Source organism: Eleutherodactylus coqui, chromosome 6 (genome assembly GCF_035609145.1).
Source record: "Eleutherodactylus coqui strain aEleCoq1 chromosome 6, aEleCoq1.hap1, whole genome shotgun sequence".
Classification (NCBI taxonomy): domain Eukaryota; kingdom Metazoa; phylum Chordata; class Amphibia; order Anura; family Eleutherodactylidae; genus Eleutherodactylus; species Eleutherodactylus coqui.
Window position 1 is genome coordinate 41,785,027 of NC_089842.1, and position 20,576 is coordinate 41,805,602.

General features: G+C 43.9%; 2 protein-coding genes and 3 non-coding genes across 6 annotated transcripts in view; all 5 read left to right on the top strand.

The window, feature by feature from the left end:
- The first annotated feature begins 5,516 nt into the window (after window positions 1-5,516).
- On the top strand, window positions 5,517-11,133 carry RPL27A (ribosomal protein L27a). Its single transcript, XM_066606678.1, has 5 exons — window positions 5,517-5,593; window positions 6,943-7,006; window positions 7,919-7,994; window positions 9,140-9,314; window positions 10,967-11,133. The coding sequence occupies exons 1-5, from the start codon at window positions 5,591-5,593 to the stop codon at window positions 11,093-11,095; spliced, it is 447 nt and encodes a 148-aa protein (XP_066462775.1). The 5' UTR covers window positions 5,517-5,590; the 3' UTR covers window positions 11,096-11,133.
- LOC136572118 (small nucleolar RNA SNORA3/SNORA45 family) lies at window positions 6,344-6,474 on the top strand. The gene has a single exon (XR_010785773.1). It is a non-coding gene; the product is annotated as a small nucleolar RNA SNORA3/SNORA45 family (small nucleolar RNA).
- Window positions 7,538-7,667, top strand: LOC136572117 (small nucleolar RNA SNORA3/SNORA45 family). Its single transcript, XR_010785772.1, has one exon. It is a non-coding gene; the product is annotated as a small nucleolar RNA SNORA3/SNORA45 family (small nucleolar RNA).
- On the top strand, window positions 8,589-8,720 carry LOC136572119 (small nucleolar RNA SNORA3/SNORA45 family). The gene has a single exon (XR_010785774.1). It is a non-coding gene; the product is annotated as a small nucleolar RNA SNORA3/SNORA45 family (small nucleolar RNA).
- Window positions 11,134-18,049: 6,916 nt separating the features above from the next.
- Window positions 18,050-20,576, top strand: part of UBASH3B (ubiquitin associated and SH3 domain containing B) — a 136,582-nt gene continuing 134,055 nt past the window's right edge. Inside the window, exon 1 of one of the 2 annotated variants that reach the window (XM_066606681.1) lies at window positions 18,050-18,398. In XM_066606681.1, the coding sequence (XP_066462778.1) occupies window positions 18,235-18,398 (164 nt within the window). In that variant the 5' untranslated portion in view covers window positions 18,050-18,234. The remainder of the gene's footprint in view (window positions 18,399-20,576) is intronic. The other variant, XM_066606679.1, reaches the window with a different exon arrangement.

Below are 20,576 nucleotides of genomic sequence, written 5' to 3' on the forward strand. Positions count from 1 at the left end.
TGGTATTACTATAGTAGAGTACGGCAGTATTACTAGTGTGATATGGAGTACTGTGGTATTACTATAGTAGAGTACAGCAGTATTACTAGTGTGATATGGAGTACTGTGGTATTACTATAGTAGAGTACAGCAGTATTACTGGTGTGATATGGAGTACTGTGGTATCATTATAGTAGAGTACAGCAGTATTACTAGTGTGATATGGAGTACTGTATTACTATAGTAGAGTACAGCAGTATTACTAGTGTGATATGGAGTACTGTGGTATTACTATAGTAGAGTACAGCAGTATTACTAGTGTGATATAGAGTACTGTATTACTATAGTAGAGTACAGCAGTATTATTAGTATGATACGGAGTACTGTATTACTATAGTAGAGTACAGCAGTAGTACTAGTGTGATATGGAGTACTGTGGTATTACTGTAGTAGAGTACAGCAGTATTATTAGTGTGATAAGGAGTACTGTATTACTATAGTAGAGTACAGCAATATTACTAGTGTGATATGGAGTACTGTGGTATCATTATAGTAGAGTACAGCAGTATTACTAGTGTGATATGGAGTACTGTATTACTATAGTAGAGTACAGCAATATTACTAGTGTGATATGGAGTACTGTGGTATCATTATAGTAGAGTACAGCAGTATTACTAGTGTGATATGGAGTACTGTGGTATCATTATAGTAGAGTACAGCAGTATTACTAGTGTGATAAGGAGCACTGTGGTATCATTATAGTAGAGTACAGCAGTATTACTAGTGTGATATGGAGTACTGTGGTATCATTATAGTAGAGTACAGCAGTATTACTAGTGTGATAAGGAGCACTGTGGTATCATTATAGTAGAGTACAGCAGTATTACTAGTGTGATATGGAGTACTGTGGTATTACTATAGTAGAGTACAGCAGTGTTACTAGTGTGATATGGAGGTCTGTATTACTATAGTAGAGTACAGCAGTATTACTAGTGTGTTATGGAGTACTGTATTACTATAGTAGAGTACAGCAGTATTACTAGTGTGATATGGAGTACTGTGGTATTACTATAGTAGAGTACAGCAGTATTACTAGTGTGATATGGAGTACTGTGGTATTACTATAGTAGAGTACAGCAGTATTACTAGTGTGATATGGAGTACTGTATTACTATAGTAGAGTACAGCAGTGTTACTAGTGTGATATGGAGTACTGTATTACTATAGTAGAGTACAGCAGTATTACTAGTGTGATAAGGAGTACTGTATTACTATAGTAGAGTACAGCAATATTACTAGTGTGATATGGAGTACTGTGGTATCATTATAGTAGAGTACTGCAGTATTACTAGTGTGATATGGAGTACTGTATTACTATAGTAGAGTACAGCAGTATTACTAGTGTGATATGGAGTACTGTATTACTATAGTAGAGTACAGCAGTATTACTGGTGTGATATGGAGTACTGTGGTATTACTATAGTAGAGTACAGCAGTATTACTAGTGTTATATGGAGTACTGTATTACTATAGTAGAGTACAGCAGTATTACTAGTGTGATATGGAGTACTGTGGTATTACTATAGTAGAGTACAGCAGTGTTACTAGTGTGATATGGAGGTCTGTATTACTATAGTAGAGTACAGCAGTATTACTAGTGTGATATGGAGTACTGTGGTATTACTATAGTAGAGTACAGCAGTGTTACTAGTGTGATATGGAGTACTGTGGTATCACTATAGTAGAGTACAGCAGTATTACTAGTGTGATATGGAGTACTGTATTACTATAGTAGAGTACAGCAGTATTACTAGTGTGATATGGAGTACTGTGGTATTACTATAGTAGAGTACAGCAGTATTACTAGTGTGATATGGAGGTCTGTATAACTATAGTAGAGTACAGCAGTATTACTAGTGTGATATGGAGTACTATATTACTATAGTAGAGTACAGCAGTATTACTAGTGTGATATGGAGGTCTGTATTACTATAGTAGAGTACAGCAGTATTACTAGTGTGATATGGAGGTCTGTATTACTATAGTAGAGTACAGCAGTATTACTAGTGTGATATGGAGTACTATATTACTATAGTAGAGTACAGCAGTATTACTAGTGTGATATGGAGTACTGTGGTATTACTATAGTAGAGTACAGCAGTATTACTAGTGTGATATGGAGGTCTGTATTACTATAGTAGAGTACAGCAGTATTACTAGTGTGATATGGAGTACTGTATTACTATAGTAGAGTACGGCAGTATTACTAGTGTGATATGGAGGTCTGTATTACTATAGTAGAGTACAGCAGTATTACTAGTGTGATATGGAGGTCTGTATTACTATAGTAGAGTACAGCAGTATTACTAGTGTGATATGGAGTACTGTATTACTATAGTAGAGTACAGCAGTATTACTAGTGTGATATGGAGTACTGTATTACTATAGTAGAGTACAGCAGTATTACTAGTGTGATATGGAGTACTGTGGTATTACTATAGTAGAGTACAGCAGTATTACTAGTGTGATATGGAGTACTGTGGTATTACTATAGTAGAGTACAGCAGTATTACTACTGTGATATGGAGTACTGTGGTATTACTATAGTAGAGTACAGCAGTATTACTAGTGTGGTATGGAGTACTGTATTACTATAGTAGAGTACAGCAGTATTACTAGTGTGATATGGAGTACTGTATTACTATAGTAGAGTACAGCAGTATCACTAGTGTGATATGGAGGTCTGTATTACTATAGTAGAGTACGGCAGTATTACTAGTGTGATATGGAGTACTGTGGTATTACTATAGTAGAGTACAGCAGTATTATTAGTGTGATAAGGAGTACTGTATTACTATAGTAGAGAACAGCAGTATTACTAGTGTGATATGGAGTACTGTATTACTATAGTAGAGTACAGCAGTATTACTAGTGTGATATGGAGTACTGTATTACTATAGTAGAGTACAGCAGTATTACTAGTGTGATATGGAGTACTGTAGTACTATAGTAGAGTACAGCAGTATTACTAGTGTGATATGGAGTACTGTATTACTATAGTAGAGTACAGCAGTATTACTAGTGTGATATGGAGTACTGTATTACTATAGTAGAGTACAGCAGTATTACTAGTGTGATATGGAGTACTGTGGTATTACTATAGTAGAGTACAGCAGTATTACTAGTGTGATATGGAGTACTGTGGTATTACTATAGTAGAGTACAGCAGTATTACTAGTGTGATATGGAGTACTGTGGTATTACTATAGTAGAGTACAGCAGTATTACTAGTGTGATATGGAGTACTGTGGTATTACTATAGTAGAGTACAGCAGTATTACTAGTGTGGTATGGAGTACTGTATTACTATAGTAGAGTACAGCAGTATTACTAGTGTGATATGGAGTACTGTATTACTATAGTAGAGTACAGCAGTATCACTAGTGTGATATGGAGGTCTGTATTACTATAGTAGAGTACGGCAGTATTACTAGTGTGATATGGAGTACTGTGGTATTACTATAGTAGAGTACAGCAGTATTATTAGTGTGATAAGGAGTACTGTATTACTATAGTAGAGCACAGCAGTATTACTAGTGTGATATGGAGTACTGTATTACTATAGTAGAGTACAGCAGTATTACTAGTGTGATATGGAGTACTGTATTACTATAGTAGAGTACAGCAGTATTACTAGTGTGATATGGAGTACTGTATTACTATAGTAGAGTACAGCAGTATTACTAGTGTGATATGGAGTACTGTGGTATTACTATAGTAGAGTACAGCAGTATTACTAGTGTGATATGGAGTACTGTGGTATTACTATAGTAGAGTACAGCAGTATTACTAGTGTGATATGGAGTACTGTGGTATTACTATAGTAGAGTACAGCAGTATTACTAGTGTGGTATGGAGTACTGTATTACTATAGTAGAGTACAGCAGTATTACTAGTGTGATATGGAGTACTGTATTACTATAGTAGAGTACAGCAGTATTACTAGTGTGATATGGAGTACTGTATTACTATAGTAGAGTACAGCAGTATTACTAGTGTGATATGGAGGTCTGTATTACTATAGTAGAGTACAGCAGTGTTACTGGTGTGATATGGAGGTCTGTATTACTATAGTAGAGTACAGCAGTATTACTAGTGTGATATGGAGTACTGTATTACTATAGTAGAGTACAGCAGTATTACTAGTGTGATATGGAGTACTGTATTACTATAGTAGAGTACAGCAGTATTACTAGTGTGATATGGAGTACTGTATTACTATAGTAGAGTACAGCAGTATTACTAGTGTGATATGGAGTACTGTGGTATTACTATAGTAGAGTACAGCAGTATTACTAGTGTGATATGGAGTACTGTGGTATTACTATAGTAGAGTACAGCAGTATTACTAGTGTGATATGGAGTACTGTAGTACTATAGTAGAGTACAGCAGTATTACTAGTGTGATATGGAGTACTGTATTACTATAGTAGAGTACAGCAGTATTACTAGTGTGATATGGAGTACTGTATTACTATAGTAGAGTACAGCAGTATTACTAGTGTGATATGGAGTACTGTGGTATTACTATAGTAGAGTACAGCAGTATTACTAGTGTGATATGGAGTACTGTGGTATTACTATAGTAGAGTACAGCAGTATTACTAGTGTGATATAGAGTACTGTATTATTATAGTAGAGTACAGCAGTATTACTAGTGTGATATGGAGTACTGTATTATTATAGTAGAGTACAGCAGTATTACTAGTGTGATATGGAGGTCTGTATTACTATAGTAGAGTACAGCAGTATTACTAGTGTGATATGGAGTACTGTATTATTATAGTAGAGTACAGCAGTGTTACTAGTGTGATATGGAGGTCTGTATTACTATAGTAGAGTACAGCAGTATTACTAGTGTGATATGGAGGTCTGTATTACTATAGTAGAGTACAGCAGTATTACTAGTGTGATATGGAGTACTGTATTACTATAGTAGAGTACAGCAGTATTACTAGTGTGATATGGAGTACTGTGGTATTACTATAGTAGAGTACAGCAGTATTACTAGTGTGATATGGAGTACTGTAGTATCATTATAGTAGAGTACAGCAGTATTACTAGTGTGATATGGAGGTCTGTATTACTATAGTAGAGTACAGCAGTATTACTAGTGTGATATGGAGTACTGTGGTATTACTATAGTAGAGTACAGCAGTATTACTAGTGTGATATGGAGTACTGTATTACTATAGTAGAGTACAGCAGTATTACTAGTGTGATATGGAGGTCTGTATTACTATAGTAGAGTCCAGCAGTATCACTGTACCCTACAGCACTCAGTGTTGGTGACATAGGATATGGTGGGTGTAATGTCCCCGGGCACACACGTACCATGCACGGTCAGTGTATCCGCACTACTGCCAGGTGTTGTGTCTTCTCCAATATGTCTGCCGCCTTCTAACCGTCCTCTAGTGTTCGCCACCGCCTGTATCATGTGACCACATATAACTCTCGCGAGATCTCCGCCACGACAACCTCTGATGTCCCGCCTTCAGTAACTTCTCGCGGGATTTGCCGGGATCTCTCTCTTTCTCTCGCAGCCGCCGCCATGGTAGGTTGTGAGGCCGCGTCGGGGAGGCCGGAGGCGGGAGGACGGGCAGGGAGAAGCCGCTGTGTGTCCGCGGTGGCTCTGTGCGCTGTCTGGCAGGGCTCTGTGGTGCTTGGGCCGCGGATGGGTTGGAGTGTGCGGGCAGGAGGAGATGTGGAGAGCGGCATGTGCTCGGAGGCCGGAGGGAGCCATGCTGCTGCTTCACTCCCGGCGTCCTCCTCCGGCCCCATGTGCTGTTTAGTGGGGGTCCCGCAGGCTGTGGGTACAAGAGCTCGGTGACCCCCAGTAGCTCTATAGAAGTCAATGGACCGGTGATGTGAGTCGTCTTTTTATTGGGGGCTCAAGGATCTGCCCTGCTGGGGGGCCCGGTGGTCGGACCACACTATTCCTCCCATCCTGGGGAGTGGGGGAGGGGGGGTTGTTAGGGCCATTTAAATGCCACTGTCAGAATTGTTATCGGCATTTAAATGGTTAACTGCTGTCATTTCAGATTGCAGCTTTGGCAGTTCTTTGGATATACTATCTGTGCTTGCTCTCTCCTTTGCAGCAGTCTGATCTTGGCTGTCTCTTGGTAATGTGCCATTATGCACTACCTGGAATATATATTAGCAAGGAGGTGAACATTCACTGACAGCAAGCAGAGGACATGACAAGTATAAGCAGGTGTAACAGAATGTAGATTAGAATGTTACAGAAGAATGCGATCCTTGCTGTCTTCTGTATTGATGTGATGACTGTATTTCCTCCAGACCCCCCGAGACTAGAGTCACATCCCGGCCCCCCCGTGCCTACGGTGTGCTAGAGTTCTCGGAGAGCAATCGCTGCGCTTTATTCACTGGTTGGCCCTCGCCGTGGATCATCCAGTCACCGGCTCAGCGACACTTCTGCGGAGTCTCTTTAAACAAATTGTCTGGGGCTTCAGGTGTTTGTTTTTTTTTCTTTTATTGATGACCTATCCTCATGATGGCTCATCAATAGTTAATTAGTGGGGTCCGCCACTTGGGATCCCCACTGGTCAGCTGATTCCTGGAAGCATGGCAAACCATCTGTATTACAGCTGCCGGGTTCAGTTCTACAAGCACAGCTTATTAAACTCAATAGGAGCTGCGCCTGCACTACCAGCCTAGGCCACTGCAATATGGACAGCGCAATCCGCTTCCTGCACTATCCCTACTGAGGGTTGTCAAGAATCAGCTGGTCAGTGGGGATCCTGAGCGATGGGCCTCTGCCAATTGCCTATTGATGACCCATCCTGAGGATAGGTCAAAGTAAAAGTCCAGACAACCCCTTTAATACAAATGAATTGCACTGATTGTGGTTCTGGTGTCTAATCATACCGTTTTCTTCTACAGCCAACCAAGGCAAGGAAGACCAGGAAGCTCCGTGGACACGTCAGTCATGGACACGGACGTGTTGGTAAATTAAACTTCATACGTGTTGGAAGGTGGGGGGCAGAGGTGGTACAGAAGGCCTGCACAGCGGTTAAAAGGCTATTTATTGCTTGATCAGCAGAATCCCATTTATTTTCTGTATCTCCATAGAGGGCAATGGTAGAAATCTGCTCTCAAGACTTCTCCTGGCTTGTAGGAGTCTCAGGGGTCTTTGCCCTCAGACTGTGCTATGGTGCGTTTTCTGGTAGCGCCCCAGAGATGAGCTCCATGACTTTTCAGCATTAGCTGCAGACTGTACCATTTCTGCCTGCTGGGAGGACAGTTTGATTATCATTACCTCGCACAACTCCTTTAAGTCTTATCAGGAAGGGACATCAGCGAGCATCCTTGAGCTTAGAGTCCCACTCAAAAGTGATGGAGCCTTCAGAGTAACTCCTAGTATATTTAGGATAAAATGCTCTACGTCTTGGAGTAGAGGAAATACAAGGTGTAACTGCACAGCTAAATATGCCGTGTACTCACATGATCTACTTCATAGTAGCGTTACGTCTGATCCCCCGAGACTAGAGTCACATCCTGGCTGGCGGTGCCCTCGGTGTGCTAGAGTTCTCGAAGAGCAATTGCTGCGCTATATTCACCGGCGGGTTCTCGTTGTGGCTCCGCCGGTCACCGGCTCAGTGACACGTCGTCCTCGCAGGGCGCAAGGCTGACTTCCAGATGTGAGAAAAATGTGAACAAATCATTTTAGTGAACTGTCAGAAAATTTAAAGGGATGAGCTATTCTTTTTGGGGCGCCCTCTCCTTTAAGACATTTATACGGGTTCTGGATCCACATTTGTTTTCTGGCGGTCTTTATAATATAATAGTTCAGGGAGAGTCTTTCTTGCAGAATGAAGATGAGAAAATAATTCTGATTTCGCAATCGTTTCTCTTCTAGGCAAGCACAGGAAGCATCCCGGAGGTCGCGGTAATGCCGGTGGTATGCATCACCACAGAATCAACTTTGATAAATAGTGAGTATTGAGTGCCCCTTATGGGTGGGCATGAAAAGGGTTGTCTGGCACTAACCTGCGGATGACCTATTCTCAGGATAGGTCAACAATAGTTGACTGGTGGGACTTGAACTTGCGATCGTTTGATCACTTGTACAATATACGGCAATACTTCAGAATTCCAGTATATTGTATTTCTACAGTCAATCTATTAGTCAGCTCTGGGCTGCCATGATGTCCAAACAGCATCCCAAAATTTCATCACCGGAGGTGGAGGGAGGGGGCATGGTTTGGGCTATTTAAATGCCATTGTCAGCAGCATTTAAATGGTTAACTGCAGTAAGTTGCAGCCTTTGTCGTTTTGGTATACTTATCAGTGCTTGCTCTTTCCTTGGCAGCAATCAGATCTTGGCTGTCTCATGCACTACCTGGAATGTATATTATCCAGGAGGCTGACATTCACTGACAGCAAGCAGAGGTCATGACAAGTATAAGCTGCCGGTACACAAAGTATATTAGAAGCTTACAGGTGAATCTGATCCTTGCAGGTTTAGGGAGTTACAAAGCGATCTGTTTCCTGTATTGATGTGATGACTGTATTCTCCCCACCCCTTCCCCGAGACTAGAGTCACATCCCGGCCCTCCCCGTGCCTACGGTGTGCTAGAGTTTTCGGAAAGCAATCGCTGCGCTTTATTCACTGGTTGGTCCTCGCTGTGGATCATCCAGTCACCGGCTCAGTGACACGTCTGCGGAGTCTCGTTAAGCAGATTGTTTGGGACTTCAGGCATTCTTTTGCTATTGAAGACCTATGTTCTTGATAGGTCATCAATAGCTGATCAGTGGGTGTCCGTCACTTGGGATCACCACTGATCGGCTGATTCCTAGGAACGCTGGAAGCGCAGCTGCCGAATTTGGTACTATATGCACAGCTTCTGCACTACCAACCCAGGCCATAGCAATATGGACAGCGCTATCTGCTTCCTGCACTATCCCTACTGAGTGGTGTCAAGAATCAGCTGATTGGTGGGAATCCGTAACGGTGAACCCCGCTAATCACCTATTGATGATTCATCCTGAGCAGGTTGAGGACTTGCCTTATTAGACTTATGATGCTACAATAACTTGAACCCTGACCATAACCAACACTCTCTATTCCTTTCTCCAGCCATCCCGGTTACTTTGGAAAGGTCGGTATGAGACATTACCATTTGAAGAGGAACCAACAATACTGCCCCACAATCAACCTGGACAAACTGTGGACATTGGTCAGTGAGCAGACCAGGCTGAACCATGCCAAGAAGCCCGACGGCCCCGCACCTATCATTGATGCTGTGCATGCGGTAAGTGGAAATCCTTTATTCGTCCTATCAAATCAGCAGCTGGTAATTATATTGGTTGCCAACCCAGAAAGCTGGAGAATTGAGTGCTGTTACCCAACTTTCTTAGAGCCCTCAAGTTGCTTAAAGGGGCTGTCCAGCATTAGAAAAACATGGCTGCTTTCTTTGAGACGCAGCGCCACCCTTGTCCGTGAGTTGTCTGGTATTGCAGCTCAGCTCCCATTCACTTCAATGGAGTTGAGCTGCAATACTAGTCAAAACCCTATGGATGAAGGTGGCACTGTGTTTGGAAGTAAACAGCCATGTTTGTCTAACCATGGACAACCCCTTTAACTGTATAGCGGTGCTTTGACTCGAGTTTAAGAGGGGCCCGGACTCCTTTCTTGACCATTACAATATTTCATGTTATTACTTCAGAAGAGTCGGAGGACTGGGGATGATTCTGAATGCCAAATTGGAGTCTGGAATAAAAAAAAAAAATTCCCCTTAAATGGGGAAAATTTGTTTCTACTTCACTGGAATTTATTTTGCTTTCCAGCCTATTACCACATTAGGTAATTAATGATATCCCGTAAACCTGCTTCAGGGCTTCTACATTCATTAGAAGACCACATGATGGGTTAATGAGATGTCACCAGGCCTTCTGGCCAGATAATGTCACCTATCATGCCATGGCGCTGCACCGCTGACTATATTTAACATATTTTGGGGCCCTTTGTGCACAAAACTATATAAAAGTAGTAACTCTGAAAACCTTTAGACCTCATGTCCACGGAGAAAATCAGGCCCGCTACGGATTCTACATGGAGAATCCGTAGCGGGTCCCTCCTGCCCCGCGGACATGAGCTCTTAAAATAAGAATTAACTTACCCGCAGCGGACCGGGCAGATCTTCTCCTCTTCACGGCCGGAGCTTCTTTCTTCGGCTGGCGCATGCGCTGGGCCGACGAAAGAAGATCCGGCTGTGAAGAAGAGATATGCCCGGTCCGCTGCAGGCAAGTTATTCTTATTTTAGGTCTCCCGCGGATCCAGACGGCTTCCATAAGCTTTTTTTTTTTTTTTTTCATGCTCCGTTTTTTTTTCCCCCTAATTCCCTTTTGTTGACCATCCGCAGGTACTTATCTACCCGCGGGTGGTCAATGCATCCCTATGGGATGCGGATCCACGTGCGGGTGATCCGCTGCGGATCTAAAATCCTATTTTGCCCGTGGACATGAGGCCCTAAACAGGAAGAAATACAACCTGTTCTGGAGGGTGAGATCACATACCGGTTTTCATGGATGCTGTGTATATTACATCTATTAGGCCAGTTTCTCAGGTGAACTTGCAGGTGCACCTGTGATATGGATACTGGAGATAATGGAGACTGCAAGGCGACTGACCCAAACTTTGAGAATCATCAGGAGATGTAATGCTTTGCATTTGAGTTAGTACATTAGTGGTTGAACTGGGACAATCCATATTACGGCTGCATAAACGTGCCATATAAAACTAGCCTAAAGCATGAATACGGGGATTTATACTCCTTTTTTTTATATGAATTATTTGTAATTAAATTGGGCACAGAAAGGAGAAGGGTTGGGGGTGCAAAAGGTCACATAACACCGATGTTTCTCATATCATGCTGTTGGATTAACATTTGTTCTATCCTCACAGGGTTACTACAAGGTTCTTGGAAAAGGCAAACTCCCCAAACAGCCGGTGATCGTAAAGGCAAAGTTTTTCAGCCGCCGAGCAGAAGAGAAAATCAAAGGAGTCGGTGGAGCCTGCGTGTTGGTAGCATAAACTGTGTGCAGAGGATGATTAAACTTCCATTCTTTTCATTCTGTGATCGTTGTCTCTTCCTTTTTAGATTGCCCCCGTTCGGCATGGTTAACATATCTGCAGCCAGTATTGTGATCACAATGAATATGTAACCTCGGCTCTGGTTAGTGAGGTATTACAACTGTTAGATGTAGGAATTCGGAATTTTAAACCTCAACACTCCTTTTTGTAACCATTCTAAAAGTCAGTCTTGTGTCTACAGCTCCTATTCAGAGCTGTGTGTTTCCATGGTTACAGACTACAAACAGCCCTTGCATCGTGTGATCCTGCAGTCATGTAACGTCACTCCGTTTTCTGGCTAATTAAAAAGGCAGAATGAATAGATGTGCATCACTGCAGAATCTGACTGCTCCGTCTTTGTAGTCCAACCATGGAGACACACATGGTTGCAAAATGCATGCTGCCCTTAACATTTCTATTTCCTGCATCTGGCAACTGCAGTACATTACTAGGAAGGATTGTGATCACACCTCAAAGCAGACAGTAGTGTCTATGGAGTGATATAGGTGAGGATATTCAGCTCTCCTGCAGGATAAGTTGGACACAATCACATGGCTCATTCCTACAGTCTGCACTTAGGCCAGTGGCACACTGCTGTGACTGCGGAGTTCAATGACTGTATAAAAGGAGGCCAGGCTCCAACTGTCAAACAAGGAGCTTGAGGCTTTTGGGGCATGCTGGGAGTTGTAGCCCTTTGATGGAGTTTGATCATGTGATCTTTGTGCCCATATACCATTGAAGGTATATAGCTTCTGTGCGCAGCTGCAGTTTTTGTCCATCTTTTCCTGGGCCTGCTCTCTGGCGAGGGAGTATTGTTGGCCACTAGGACGTGCCCCATAGCAGATTACTCCCACCACATCTCATTATAGTACTTAGTGCTCCCAGCAGATACTTGGGTTACCATAATGTGACAGCGCCCCATGTGACAATTGTCAAACATGAAATAACAGTGCTTAACTACTTACCCATCACTAACGCCTACGGCTGGGTTCATTGGGGTGGAACTGTCATGGCCTTTCCACACGGAAATTCCACCAGCAATCTAAAGTTTGAGCCTAGGCAGCAAAGTGGACAAGATCTTCAAAAACAATATGTAGTGTGCGAATACACATATATTTGTTAAATCCCAATATCTCATAAAGGGGTGTAATGTGCACCACAATAAGACGTGCATATATAATACACGATGGAAAAAAACCCAGGTTTTTGTGTCCCAATAGAAATCAATGGGCTTCTAGCACAGCGTATTCTGCGTGTGAGCGAGCCCTTAGTGTGGCTTTACATGAGACGACTACCATCCGACTAGTCGCTCGATCGTCAATATACGCAGCAGTTCTGCGACGAGGGAGACTTCATTCTTTAGTGGCAGTTGCTTGGTCTCGGCTCACCTAAAGTCGCTGCTTGATTATCGCCTGCAGTAAACAGGTAATTGCCGGTCAGTGACGCCCAATAAGGTTGCAGGTAGGTGCGCGCTTCGACTATGAAAACGAACCATTATTGCTCTGTAAAGGCACACCAACTCGTGGTGATTTAGGGTGGCTTTACACGGCACAACTATTGTCTGAATAGTCGCTGAAGCGTGCAGCTTGGTGTCAGATCTCACATAATGGGTCAGGGGGCCAGATGAAGGACTTCTATATGAAGTCCCTGGCCCTCCCATGTTTATGTTCCTATTTGACTGATAAAAGGCTAGGGACCTGCGGTCTGGTCAAGCAAATTGCAGCTCAATACACTGGTGCTCCAGCTAACATGTCTGAACACACAACTTGTCGTACCTTGGACTAACTGTGGATGAGCCCCAGCGCCATTGCTGTACCAGAGAAAAAGTGGCCATTCAGTGTAATTGTGTAAGTTCATGGCTGTTGTGATCTTTCCGTTTTCAAAGTGGGCAAGGAAGGCAGCAGTGCTATGACAACACTAAGGCCAGAGTCGCACAAGCGTATGCACATTTGCTCGCACATGAGCTTAGCGTGTTTTGTGGAACAAACTATTATTACTTTGTAATATACATCGTGCATTAATTATGAGCCATACAGAAGTTATTCACTTACCTGCTCCGTTGCTTGCGCAGTCCGGTCTTCTCCCTGGTGAATGGGGCCGCTTGTGCCGGAGAGCTGGTCCTCGTAGCTCCGCCCCGTCACGTGTGCCGATTCCAGCCAATCAGGAGGCTGGAATCGGCAATGGACCACACAGAGCCCACGGTGCACCATGGGAGAAGAAGACCCGCGGTGCATCGTGGGTGAAGATCCCGGCGGCCATCTTGCTAAGGTAAGGAAGAAGTCGCCGCAGTGCGGGGATTCGGGTAAGTACTAAACTTTTTTTTTTTTTTAACACATGCATTGGGTTTGTCTCGCGCCGAATGGGGGGCTTATTGAATAAAAAAAAACCCGTTTCGGCGCGGGACAACCCCTTTAAGGACTCCCCTATAGCTGAGATATATGAATAAACCATTAACTGCAGCCTCTTCGATCACAGCTTTATGGTAGTGCTGCAGAGCAAGCAGAGGCCTGGTGGGGGCAGCACTGCGCTCTGCTTGGGCTCTAGGAACTGAAAGAGGAAGCAGAGAATGAATGCAGCAAATACAGGCGATGATTTATATGTCAGCAACACAAAGACCCTGATGCTAAACGTAATGGAGTCCATAACCAGCAGAGAGCCCCGGCGCGGTTTGCACACAAGCCTCATACTAGCTCTTGGACCTTGAGCCGTGTTCACATGTACAAAGCTGAGACAGACCTGTCCATAAGGACTCAAGGCTGGAAGTGCTGCCAATGGATGAGGTTAATACTTATACAATCTACAAGGGTCTGTAAAGGGGTTCCATACGGAGTTCCCATCGCTGAATTCTGGTAAAATACAGGATGAAATAGCGCAACACGCAGCGCCGTTCCATCTTGAACAATACTGAACAGAACTCATTAGTCATTGCCGTCTGTTCCGTGCAGCCATATGGCGGTTCGGTTTGGTCAGTGGCTGCAGTTTTCCTGCTTCTATAAAACGGAGCAAGAAAACCGAAGTGCTGATGTGAACAAGCGCTAAGAGTGGTTTAATAATTGTAGATTAGTTTAGAGATTTGTTTTCATGTGATATTCAAGGCCGGTGTCAGGAACGCTAACGGTTCTCCTTAGGGCACCTAGAAGGTGCGTGAGGAGACTTAGAAGGCCATTCATGCTCCCCTGGGTGGTAATAAGCAAATAAGACAAATGGAACAATATCTCTGCAGCGCCACAATGCTTTCAATTCCCAGTCATTGTTACAAGGCTTGTATCAAGAGTCTAACATTGACTTGCAGGAATGCTGCCTTCCAATAGGTGGCGCTGCAGAGGTATTGGTCCATTTCCCTTATTTGCATTCAAGGCTTGTGTCACGGACACATTTGCGCACGCAGAGAGACATGAACACATTGATTTCAATGGGTTCGTCCACATGCTCCTGTTTTGAATACGTAGTTTGGTCATGCCAAAAAATGCGCATCATGTTCTCGTTTCCTGCACAGGGAAAGAACATAGTCAGAATTCTAATTGGCCATTTCAATGGATAAGCGCATCATTGCGGTTCTTTTTTTTGCGCACGATTTGTGTGCACTAGTACAGTCAAAAACGCAGTTGCACGTACAAATCCAACGCTCATTCAGCGCAAATGTGCATAGAACTGCGTACGTAAGGCGATGCATGGTTTCCCATTGAAAATTATGGGAGAAACTGCGATCCTTTGCCGTGTCGGAGGATCGCTGCTCCCGCAAAGTGATGCGAGGTGGTTTTTTACAGAAACATCTCGCATCTATGGAAAAATCACGTTTGCAAATGCAAAATTAGGTTGTGAATCACGGCCACATATCGCGCTCGCCTGTGTCAAGTTACCCTAAGTGATTTTTTTATTTATTTTTTTTGCAAATTCCTTATGTACGGTCCTTCAGCCACCGCTGTGTTCGGCCGGTATCACACGGGCGTAAGCGCATTTGTGCATGCAGGTGGGTGCTTCATTAGGCGCGGCTCACGCTGCTGTAATTCGCTGCAAGCTGCCTGTGAGAGCCGTGCGCGGTACACAATGACAATGCGTACTTGCTGTGTGGCGCCAATCACCTTACACCATCTGGGTGTGTAAGCGCCTGTAATACGCGTCAAGATAGAACATATTGTGCAATTCCTGTGACCAACGCAGTGTAAGTGTATGGTAGATTGCTACTGCGCATTACACGCGGGTAAACATAATCCACATACATACGGCCTTTTACAAGGGGCTGCTGATAGGTCTTTGGCTTTGTGTTCTTTTTTTGTTTCTATGGTAACGAATGTTACATCACATGAAAGCCTTATGTGTCTAATATAGGTTTTCAAAATGTTGTGTTTGTAGCTTATGGCAACAGTGATCGAGGCACACAGGAAAACAAAATGGCGGAGTCTAAGGCGATATTCACAGCAAATGAGAGCAGAGGAGTGATAAAATTCTTGTTCCTGCAAGGAAAGTCTGCGAAGGATATTCATGGTGATATGTGGCAGACATTGGGGGATCAATGCCCTTCATGTTCTACAGTTAAGAACTGGGTTGTCAAATTTAAAACGGGCCACTTCAGCACCAATGATGAGGAACATCCTGGACGACGAGAGAGGTTGTTGTTCCGGAGATCGTTGATGCTGCGCACAACCTCATACTGGAGAATCGGCGAGTTTCATATAAAGGAATAGCCGACATCATGGGGATTTCTCATGAACGTGTTTGTGTCATTATCCATGAACATTTGAACATGAAGAAGCCATCTGTAAAGTGGGTCCCCAAATGTTTGACAACAGATCAGAAAAAACATCCCGATCCATTTGTCAGCGTTTCCGGACTGATAAGAACTTCCTGGATCGACTGGTCACTATGGATGAGACCTGGATTTATTTGTATGACCCTGAAACCAAGGAGCAGTCAGGAGTGGAGGCACAGTGGTTCTCAGCCACTAAGGTGATGGCATCTGTGTTCTGGGATAAGGAGGGCGTGCTGCTAGTGGACGACCTTCACAATGCTTCCACCATCGATGCAAGGTATTACATTGAACTTTTGGACCAATTGAAGGCAGCTCTGAAGGCCAAAAGGTGCGGCAAGCTGTCCAAAGGAATCTTGTTCCTGCAAGACAACGCCTCCGCTCACACTGCACAAGCAACCACAGCAAAACTGGTGGAGCTAGGCTTCCAGCTGGTTGACCGCCCACCTTATTTACCAGATCTAGCTCCCTCCCTCCAAACCTGAAGAAACACCTCAAGTGTACCAAATTTCACACCATTTCTGATGCCATGGCTGCTACGGATGACTGGTTTTTGGGCACAACCCAAATCCTTCTTTTTGCAAGGCTTACAGAACTTGGAATACCGATGTAAGAAGTGTGTTGACATCAGTGGAGAGTATGTGGAAGAAATGTAAAGTTTCATCTTCCTATCTCATTTCTTTCTGGGTAAAGCCAAAGACTTGTCAGCAGCCCCTCGTACTGCGCAGAATAATATTTCCTGAGGTCTTTGCCTCTACGATTCCGCTTTTTTTAACCCATTGAAATCAACACTTAATTTCACTTGAATTCGTTTTCCTGCTCCAACAATCGGGACAGACTGACCTCAGAAACGTCTAATGCAGATGAGAACGAGCGCTAATTCTGCATCGGTGACCGCAATCTAGGAAACCTCCTGGAATAGCTCTTTAAAGCGACCCTCTGGTCCTGGAGAAACAAAGATGGCGGGAGTCGATTCTGCCAAAAATTCAATAATGCGAATATATTGCGTGTGCGAACGCATACGGTCATGTGAAGGAGCCCTAGGGTTAACTTCACACGCGCTCGTGCACGCGTGATGTCCTCGCAGATGGGACATGCCCGTGAGATGCGGTCATGCGCAGTACACTCGCTGCCATACACGGTCTTTGCCCGCCTGCGGGACTCTTGCAGCATTGTACGCGTACAGTCGTGTGAATGAGGCCTACTTGTTCTTCTCCGCCACCCGTCCGATTCACAAGTTCTGCTCCTGATTTTCGGCCGGCCAAAGATGGCTGCTGCAATTTTCCATCTAGCTAATGCACACTACTCTCTTGATTGGCCAGTGCGGATCATGTGAGAAGCTCTGGCCAATCAGAGCAGGTATAGTGCATCGGTAGTCTGTGACAGTACCAATGCAAAATACGGATTTGGTGGTTTGAAGATTGAGTCAGCCTTCTTGGACGGCCGAAAATGGGACCCGAGAACCATCAGACCAGATGTGTGTGCGGTTTTTACACTTGTATTGCATCCATAACTGAGTTTTTCACGTGCGCAAAAAAAACACAAGAAGGCCCAATTGATGCCACTTTTTTTCTCCACTGTGTTTCCAGGTAACATGCATGAAAACTGCAGTGAATATGCGCGAAACTGCGCGATCCCAATGACTTTTAGGCCAGCTTCACACAGGCGTAAGCGAATGACCCGAATTGTGCGCAAAATATACAAACAAACCCATTGAAATCAACGGGTTCCATTCTCTGCTTATTGCGTGCGCAAACATGCCCGCGTGAAGCAGTCTGTAAATAGAGACGAAAATAAGACACGCTAATTTTTTTTTCCATGCATAATAACTGCACGTCTGAATACACCAATGCAAATCAATAATGTCCGTATTCCGTCCGTAAAAAAAATATGGACGCAATGCAGACAGAAAACACGCCCCTGTGAATGCGCCCTATCAGCGTCTGCGAAAGCAACACCGAAGCTGGAACCGTGTCCGGAATTTGTGAATTAAAATCCCATTGATGATTCTGTTGCAGTGATGACTTTCCAACACAAGGGGGCAGCTGGAGAGGAGCATTATGTGTCAGAAGAGGTGAATGTGCATAGAATGGGCAGGAGCTGCGAATTCCTTATTGCTGACAAATAGGATTGCTACGCTGTCCCTTTAAGAAGGAGGGGAGGGGGAGTGTGCCTGGAAGACACATCTTTTTTTGATCCATTCAAACATGACTCTTACCTGGAGGCAATAGGGGGACAGGGGGGTCTTGCGTTAGGGCTATTGCTACAATGTGTCACTTCCTACCCTGCCTGTGACTGCAGCACCAGGAAGCTGCTGCCGCTTATCACGAGCCGCTGCCAGTGACATGGCTCTATGCTGAGGGATGATACATTAACCCTTCTTCCTACTATGGCTGCAAAAGACGACCTGTACAGCAAGATCATCCCCAGGAAGAACCGGCAGCCGCGGACCGGGACCATCAAACATGGATCATCCCTTGAAATCCTACTCTCCATGGGATTCCCGAAAGCCAGGGCGTGAGTTAAGCGTACACGTTCTTATATATTGGGGCGGTTGGGGCGGCTTGGCTACTTTGCTACTCATGATTTCCACAAGCAGGCAAATTGCAGCACGGTTTGGGGACTAGTACGGTCCCGGCCGGGTCCCAGAATTTTGGCATATGTCCCTGTGTTGTGGAGCGTTCCTGCATTACAGATGGACTGCGGTGCAAATAAGACACAGCTGCAGTGCTGGAGGGATGTGGGGTTCGAACTGGGATACGTGAAGCCACGTGATGGGGAAGGAAAACTTGTGTCAAGAGGTTCTGCAGCAGTTTTTTATTTTTAGCTCGCTGGTATCTGCAATGCTTCATCCCTTGTCATGGGGCCTGTTTGTATCTGTAGGCATTTAGTACTGTGTGTGTGTATATATATATATATATATATCTGCGTACAGGGGCTGCGGCATCTTGCCGGACGCTTGATAATGATACCGCGGCAGATATGGGATGCATACAGGTGGCGTACTAGTTGTATTAGTGGAGGGGGTGTTGTACACTGAGGACCATCTTTAAAAAGTTTTTCAGAAAGCTGACGGAAACGCGTTACAGAAAGTAACCGTCATAAGCGATCTTGTCGACTTTTCTGCGGAGATGGCGGAGGTCAGATGCACCATTTTTACAGATTTAACACTTAAGTGGCCCCATAGGATTTCAAATATTAACCATTTCTATCCTTAATTTTAATATTTTAGGCGGTAATTAGGAAATAGCGCAATTTTTTTTAATACTTGTTGCTTAGATTCTGCCGAGCGAGAACATCCCGGACATCATCTGCTGAGAGCGCAGGACCCCACTATTATACGGCATGTATATACAATGTATCCGGGCACTTATACAACAGGAGCTTCAGGAACACTGGGCAGAAGAGCTTACAATTTCACCCTCTAGGGCTGTATTTGCATGGGTGATTAATTTATTTATTTTTTTCTCACGCGATTTTCGTCTAATTGATGGATAGAACTTACAAGAGGAATTGGACCGATAGTCCGAGTATGAAAAATCAGCCATCACTTTTTATGGGAGTGTGAAAACACGAATCGCACTTGCATGCCATGCGAGTTGCGTGCGAACGTAATACAGTTTTAAAGCATTTTACCGCTGGAACAACATGCGATTAATTTTTTTTTTTTCTCATGCGTGAGAAAAATTGAGGCAAATTGTGTGTTTTTATTACAAAAACGTAAACGCAGCGAAATCGCAGGTAAAACAGTCAGTTTTTCAGAGATATACATTGTACGTCCGGCTAAACAGGCGTGTGCGCAAATTTTGTTCGTGCAATATGTAGTGGATAGATCCAATGGATTCGCTCACGTATCCGTGTTTTGCTTGCTCATTTCAGTCGTGCGCAAAAAAAATAATAGAACGTGTTCTATTTTTCCGTGTGTTTTGCGCATACAAAGTCCTCATAAGTCAACGGAGATGCGCACTTGCACGCGCAATATGCAGGGAGATGCGTGAAACAACATAATTGCGCCGGAAAAAGAACACATCTGGAATGCGTTAAGACTAATTAGCCATTTCATTTGGTGCAAAAAGTACAGTAAAATACGCCGATGACCGCGCATAAAAACATTATCCGTTATGGAAAAACGTTACGCTCAGACGCGCGCAAATACACATACGCCTGTGTGAAGTCGGCATCCATTATGCAGCTGCTTGTCGTAACTTATTAGCTAAAGGGATATTAATTTGCAGTCTCCTCTCTACTTGTTGTATGGATGAAGGCAATCTATTGCTCCCTGTTATCAGCCACTTCAGGCTACAGAGCGGCCGATTGTACTGTTCTTTGATAGCATGAGTGATGGGCTGTGCAGAAGCACCTTATGATCACTACTGTATGTCACATATCTGCAGTACTGAGAACCCCCAGAGACATATATACACTGATGTTAGCTGCCGCTCTTAGAACGCTCCCACTTTATGGTTATCATCCCTCTGAGAACATTAGCAGAGCTGCTGGACAGCTCTATCACACTAGATTGTAAGTTCAGCGGGTCGGGAGAAAGTTTGCTTGGATGAAGTTGTGTAAAAAGTTGCATGAAAGTTACAGTTTCTTGTGAATTAAGGAGCAACTGCCAGCAAGTCGTTGTAAAGGAGCAACTTGTCAAGGTCCATTGGTTCTGCTTCTGTATCATAAGAAATCATTATGGGTCAG

What these genes read in the sequence shown, in the direction of transcription:
- RPL27A (XM_066606678.1), top strand. An exon ending in AGAATCAACTTTGATAAATA is followed by an intron (nt 7,995 to 9,139) that starts GTGAGTATTGAG and finishes TCCTTTCTCCAG; the next exon opens with CCATCCCGGTTACTTTGGAA. An exon ending in TCATTGATGCTGTGCATGCG is followed by an intron (nt 9,315 to 10,966) that starts GTAAGTGGAAAT and finishes CTATCCTCACAG; the next exon opens with GGTTACTACAAGGTTCTTGG.